General features: G+C 30.0%; 1 protein-coding gene across 1 annotated transcript; it reads left to right on the top strand.

The window, feature by feature from the left end:
• Positions 1-3,001: 3,001 nt before the first annotated feature.
• Positions 3,002-6,046, top strand: LOC138935280 (CTP synthase-like). The gene is made up of 11 exons (XM_070299729.1): positions 3,002-3,050; positions 3,173-3,343; positions 3,450-3,535; positions 3,678-3,809; positions 3,985-4,149; positions 4,277-4,561; positions 4,664-4,752; positions 4,835-5,133; positions 5,259-5,366; positions 5,526-5,741; positions 5,946-6,046. The coding sequence occupies exons 1-11, from the start codon at positions 3,002-3,004 to the stop codon at positions 6,044-6,046; spliced, it is 1,701 nt and encodes a 566-aa protein (XP_070155830.1).
• Positions 6,047-7,115: the final 1,069 nt, after the last annotated feature.

The raw sequence follows: 7,115 nt of genomic DNA, 5'->3' as shown, positions 1-7,115 counted from the left end.
GCGGCGCAGCCAACCGTCCAACGCGTGATTACCACCGCATGAGTCGCTAACTATTCTATCTTATAACTTAAAATTATGCTTTATATAAAACTTTAGTAAAGAAGGAAATGTCTTAGAATTACGTCACGAATACGTAATTCTTAAAATAACGTCACTTTAGCAAAAGTTGTTCCGGATCGCCGCTCGTCGGATGCTGCGATCAGCTGATTGCTACACGCGATGTGTGTATGGTGGAGTGTGTGCGTAAAAGGAAGGAAGAGACAGATATATATATATATATATATCTGTCTCTACGTATTCCTGACGTAATTCTAAGACATTTTTTTCTTTACCAAAATTTTATTTAAAGCATAATTTTATGCTTTAATAAAGTAAAATAGTTAGCGACTCATGTGGTGATAATCACGCGTCGGACGGTCAGCAGCGGCGCGTTGCGCCGCTCCTGCCTGCCTTCTGTATTCGACGCATGATTTGCTAACTATTTTTGCTTATAACTCAAAAAATACGCTTCAATTCAAATTTTGGTAAAGGAAAAATTGTCTTAGAATCGTATCAGGAATACGTCATTTTAAGGATGGAAGATTGTTCTGAAACACCCTGTATATGGTTGTTCTAGACCACCCGTACATCCTTTTTTTAAAAAAACAAAGCATTTTAGAGAAAAACGTTTTAAACAAAAATTGTATGGTTTTGAGGGGAACATAAGATGGTGTCATTGGTTTGATCTTGAATGGCATCGTTAAGGTCAAGTCAAGGACATCTTTAATTTCTTAAATGGAACCCCCTATTTTTTATTGCATATTTTTATAGCTTATGTCGAGAGCTTTCCAAAACACTATAATAAAGAATATTTTCATTCAGTACTTTTCGAGTTATTTTATATTTTAATCTGACATATTTTGACTGTATATATTTAAAAAATTAAATATCTCGAAAAATATTTAGTTTTCGATAATCTTACCGTAATACTTTTATGTACAAAATAATGAGACAAATCAATTAGTATAAAAAAATTATTGTTTCTAAGAAAATTATTTACAATACAATGTAAATATTTTTTTAAATAATTATTTGTTTTTTGTGACACTAATTGATTTGTCTCATTATTCTGTACATAAAAGTATTACGGTAAGATTATTGCAAACTGAATATTTTACGAAATAATTTATTTTTTATATCAAAATATATCAGATTAAAATATAAAATAACTCAAAAAGTACTTATGAAAAAATACTTTATTATAGTGTTTTGGAAAGCTCTCGACATAAGCTACAAGAATATGTAATAAAAAATAGGGAGTTATATTTAAAAAACGAAAGTTGACCTTTATATGACCTTGAAAATGATCATTAATGTCAAATTCAAGATCATTATTAGATAGCCCCCTTTGTTCCCTACAACTTTTATCCGAGTCGTTTTCCTTCAAACGTTGATCCTGAAAAATTATGAGGGGAAAACTTTTAAAATGGATCACCCTGTATATATATATATATATATATACATATATATATATATATATATATATATATATATATATATATATATATTGTATATAGTGCAATAATAGAAGAATATTCATTTTAAGCCCCAAGTTAATTTAATTTTCTATGCAAATATTCTACACTATACGAATCCATCTGAATATGTTTTTAGGCATCTTCCGGTTCTATACATGCATTTCCTACATTCAAAAAAATGTAGATAGAAAATGTAGAGCTGGAGAGAAAAAGCACAATAAAAAAAGTAACATTAAAATTGATGTTAAAATTGATGTATGTCTTATTTTTAAAAATTATATAATTATATTATATATTATTAATAAAATTAAAGTAATATAATGTTATAGCCCGAACAGGCTATACATGAATTATTAAATATATTATTCTAAATACATATTATTTTATATGATTGCTCAACGTGTAAAGCGAATACAGATCACGTTACGAGCGTTGACCGAACAAAGCGCTGACAACGCGAGCCACGCGCTAAGCCCGAGCGACCGTGCAATCATTTCATTGCGAAAATGCGGAAATCAGGGCAAACGGAAGAAGGACATTGCGAAAATGCAACGTAGAAGTCCTACTTAAAGGCGAAATAAAAAGGAATAAAGAAATTGCGAAAGTGCAAGCAAAGAAGTCCTACTTAGAACTTCTTAGCTTGCATTCGGATATTGCCAAAATCAAGCGACACGACACACAGCCTTGTCGCTAAACGACGCCCTCCCGGGAAGCCAAGGGGAGTTAATAAAAAGGCCCACCGCTAACGAACGGCGGGGCAGTCTTTACCATTAATATTACGCGGGCAATCTTGATCATTAATTAATATTACGCGGGTAGTCACAATAACTACCAAACGGGCAATCTTTATTCCTTTACGCGAGCAATATCTCTAACAACCGCGAGTGTCAAAACAAGTATCAATAATTATTAAAATAATGAATAGCCACGCAGTCGGCAGAAATATATACGAAGAAGCGAGAGGCGAGTCTCAAGACCGAAACTCGACTCTAGACACGCGCACGTTAAGATATCCGTTATCGTGATACGCGACGCGAGCGAAAGTGCGGGAACATTGTAATCAAGTCACAAATAAAATAGATATTAATATGTTTATTTAACTGAAAAGGTGTCATTTTAAACAAACAACAACAAGTGAAGTTCTCAGGCGGAGCCCGAATTCCCAAATTCCTTCCGGCAAACGATACCAACTACCGTGCCTCTCTGGAGGCACAACAATAATAACATTTTTAACATTTTTTATAAAATTATATATGATTAAATTAATTGCATATAGGATCAAATTAGTACTAAATTATTTTTCATATAGTTTCAACTATTATACAGATAAAGTTTAATAATATATCTGAAACAATTAACTGTGATTGAACAATTAAAAATTATTATTGATCAACAAATTATTTTAATTATTAAAATATAGTAATTGTTATATAAATATGTTTGCATAATTTCATTCATCCTTTAGAAATGGTTTCTAATGTCCAATGAAGCTTGATGCTTATCACCACATTCCATTGTTCAGTCAAGTAAGCGGTAAAAACATTCCTCGAAGGGAAAATCTTATGTTACTGGGTTTTTATAGAAACATCCGCTGTCAGTTTTTTAATTTTGCTTATGTTACTTACTGGAAAGTTTCTGTTTACTCTGTACAACAGGAGAAGTTTATGTACTCGATGATGGTGGTGAAGTGGATCTTGATTTGGGCAATTACGAGCGTTTTCTGGATATCACTCTTCATAAGGACAATAATATAACAACGGGAAAAATTTATCAACATGTTATTACAAAAGAGAGACACGGAGATTATCTAGGAAAAACAGTACAAGGTATATCTCTATTTATATAATATCGCATATTTATATATAAGAAAGAGAAAGAGAGAGAAAAACACAATTTTTGTACAAATTAATAAAGATTGATATTATTTTTTAGTTGTACCTCACATCACTGATGCTATTCAGGAGTGGGTGGAAAGAGTTGCGAATCAGTCTGTAACAGAAGATGGAGCTAAACCAGAGGTATTGCTAATAATATGAATTATTATAATATATAATGTTACATAATTCCATAAGATATGTAAAAATATTAATTTACATAATATTCTTTATATATTTGTGATATATAATTCTAATTACATAATTTATTAATAATGCTTTACAGGTTTGCATAGTGGAATTAGGTGGCACAATAGGCGACATAGAGGGGATGCCGTTTGTAGAAGCATTTAGGCAATTTCAATTTAGAGTGAAGAAAGAAAACTTCTGTGTTGCCCATGTGTCTTTAGTGCCGCAGGTAACTGCGTTACATGCCTACAATCTTTACACACAGGTTACATTCTCGTTTACATATCTCTTCTATATTTTATGTGCATACAATAATAAATGCATAATTAATTTTTGTGAAACTCCCTAAACGTTTTTGTGAAGATAATTTCTGAGTAATTATTGAGATATAAAATACTTTTTAGCCAAAATCAACGGGTGAACCCAAGACGAAACCAACGCAATCTAGTGTGAGGGAGTTACGTGGATTAGGTTTATCACCCGATCTAATAGTTTGTAGATCGGAAACGCCTATTGGCAATTCTGCCAAAGAAAAAATTTCAAATTTCTGTCATGTCGCTCGAGAGCAGGTAATTATCAAAAATATTTTTAATGAAGAAATAAACTGTATCGTAATTGATTAATTAAAATTGTTAATGTTTGAAAGTAAGTAATTAATTGATATCAACATTAAGTGACATCAAATATTTTGATCAGGTTATCACTATTCACGACTTAACATCCATATATCGAGTACCACTTCTTATGGAATATCAAGGCGTTATAGAGTTTCTCAATGATCGATTGCAACTGAATATCGGAATACCGCGTCCGCGTTTCTTCATGCGAAAATGGCGAGATTTAGCTGATCGCGTGGATCATTGGAAAGATGTTAACATCGCTCTAGTGGGCAAATATACAAAACTCGAGGATTCCTACGCTTCTGTTACAAAAGCGTTGCAACATGCTGCCATTGAGGCCGGTTATAAATTGAAATTGACGGTACTGTGTCGTAATTATTTGAAATATATATAATTTTATACATATTACATAATCATATTGTACTATTATTTTTTGAATGATTATGCAATAATATTATTGCAGTTTATTGAAGCTGCTAATCTAGAGCAAATTACATTAATGGAAAATCCAGTCTTGTATCATGAGGCTTGGCAACAGCTTTGTAAAAGCAGGTAAATATTTCAATATATTTTTATGGTTCTGTACTTCTCTTATATCCATAATTTTTAATGAAGATACATTTGTTGTGTTTAGTGGCATTATTGTACCAGGTGGCTTCGGTAAAAGAGGATTGGAAGGAAAGATGGAGGCCTGTCGATGGTGTAGAACAAACAACAAACCGTTTCTCGGCATCTGTCTGGGTCTACAAGCGGCAGTCATTGAATTCGCGCGAAACGTATTGAATCTCCAATCGGCGAACTCTACAGAAATTGATCCACATACTAGTAGTCCCGTGGTAATAGACATGCCAGAGCACAATCAGGGAATTATGGGGGGAACTATGAGGCTTGGCAAAAGACAAACGCGTTTCTGTAACAATAATTCTGTCCTAAGTAAGTACCAGAATCCATGTTTCAACTTGAGATCAATTTTCTTTTTTCAATGCCACAATATATGATATATTCTTAATATATATATATATATATATATTATTTTATTTTTATATTTTTCTGTACAGAGAAATTGTATGAAAATAAAGATGTCATAGAAGAAAGACACAGGCATAGATATGAAATAAATCCGGATTATGTTCCAGATTTAGAAGCAGCTGGTTTAAAATTTGTAGGTGAGTTATATTGCATTTTTTCACACACAATAAAGTTATAGTTTTGGTAAATATAATAGACAACCTTAATTATACATAATTGAGATAATACAATATATATATATATATATATATATATATATATATATATACTATATAGTCTAACATTTTGTTTAATAGGTCGTGATGACGATGAAAATATACGAATGGAAATCGCTGAATTGGAAGGACATAGTTATTATGTAGCTACGCAGTTTCATCCTGAGTATCTATCAAGGCCTTTAAAACCCTCACCGCCGTTCCTCGGTTTAATTTTAGCCAGTGTAGACAAACTGAAGTATTATGTAGCACGAGGATGTAAATTTTCACCTCGCCAACAGAGCGATAATGAATCAGGTAATAATGAAATAACTAGAAAAAGATATATAAAAAAATAAAAATTTATATTAAATTAACGTAATTAGTATAATTAATATACATTAATATAATTGCGCGCACACACATATATGCAAAATGTATGTTTAATGTAAAAATTAGACATAATTTCAATTTGCATGCAAATTTCTCCAACTTACTCATTTGTCATGTTGATTGTTACAGACGATGACTACATGTTGGAGAAAGTGTCAAAATTGCAGTTGTCTAGTAATGCAAGTAGAAGTGGTAGTAATATTACAGAACTCAATGATACTTTGCATTGAGTGAAATTTTATTATCGCAAATTTATTTTGTATCATTCCATTTTCCTATAATCTGATCCACATGTCTTTCTCTAGTCTTACATAATTCATGATTAAAAATTGAAACATAATAAATACATGAATATGTGATAAGTATATATTTGTACAATATATATATATATATATATATTAATAATATAAATTTAAATCTTGCTAAAACTGAAAACAGAAGTTAGAATCCTAATATAGCTTACAAGCAGCAACAACTATAAATACAAATATATAATTTATGATAACTTTAGGAATGAGTCTGTATCTCATATAAGTTACTATGAAATCTCATGTTTTGGTTAAATATATATATGTAAACAGGTTCTTATAGAAAATAGATTTCATCATTTTAATACATCGTCTTATACCAGAGATTTAAATTTATATAATTTTAATAAGTTAAAATGTTATGAGAGAATAAATAGTTTTTATGATATTATAATACACTATTTCAATTGTAAGTCTGCAGTATTCAAACTACATTTTTTATATCGACAAATTAGTTTTTTATACGTACAAAGTATTCAGGATGAGGGATAGAGATAGTGTCCCGAAATATTATAATTTTATTATAATCTCATGTATATCAAACAATTGTTATATTGTACATAATGTATAATGTAGTAGTGTATACCTAATACGAATTTTATTAGATATTATAAGTTTTATATTTTGTAATAAATTATGTCATGTTTAAACGTAAAAATTTCTTGTATGTTTGTATGTATTGATAAAAATATTAATATGTTTCAGATAAAATGAAATATATATGTATATGTGAATCTAGATTTTAAAGATTTAATTTAATTATATACAAGCCGAAATCATAATCTCTTTCTAAAAACATGATTTGTCTTTTATAAATTATATAATGATTATAAAGATTCTTTGAATTATAGCGACAATTAACTTATCATAGTCTAGTCTAGTCTTGTTGATATAATATTAACGAAAAAAGATAATTAATAAAATTAAAATGTTTGAAATATTGCAACACTTAAAATTTTAATTTGTATTTCTTCTTATAAGTAGTAGAACT

The sequence above is a fragment of the Polyergus mexicanus genome, unplaced genomic scaffold, assembly GCF_030449975.1.
Source record: "Polyergus mexicanus isolate NDT 795.1 unplaced genomic scaffold, iyPolMexi1.0 SCAF_8, whole genome shotgun sequence".
NCBI lineage: Eukaryota > Metazoa > Arthropoda > Insecta > Hymenoptera > Formicidae > Polyergus > Polyergus mexicanus.
The sequence above is the reverse complement of the archived record's forward strand: the minus strand, read 5'-3'. Positions and strand labels throughout refer to the sequence as shown.

What these genes read in the sequence shown, in the direction of transcription:
- LOC138935280 (XM_070299729.1), top strand. Translation starts at nt 3,002, where the DNA reads ATGAAGCTTGATGCTTATCACCACATTCCATTGTTCAGTCAAGTAAGC. An exon ending in AAGATGGAGCTAAACCAGAG is followed by an intron (nt 3,536 to 3,677) that starts GTATTGCTAATA and finishes AATGCTTTACAG; the next exon opens with GTTTGCATAGTGGAATTAGG. An exon ending in TAACAATAATTCTGTCCTAA is followed by an intron (nt 5,134 to 5,258) that starts GTAAGTACCAGA and finishes TTTTCTGTACAG; the next exon opens with AGAAATTGTATGAAAATAAA.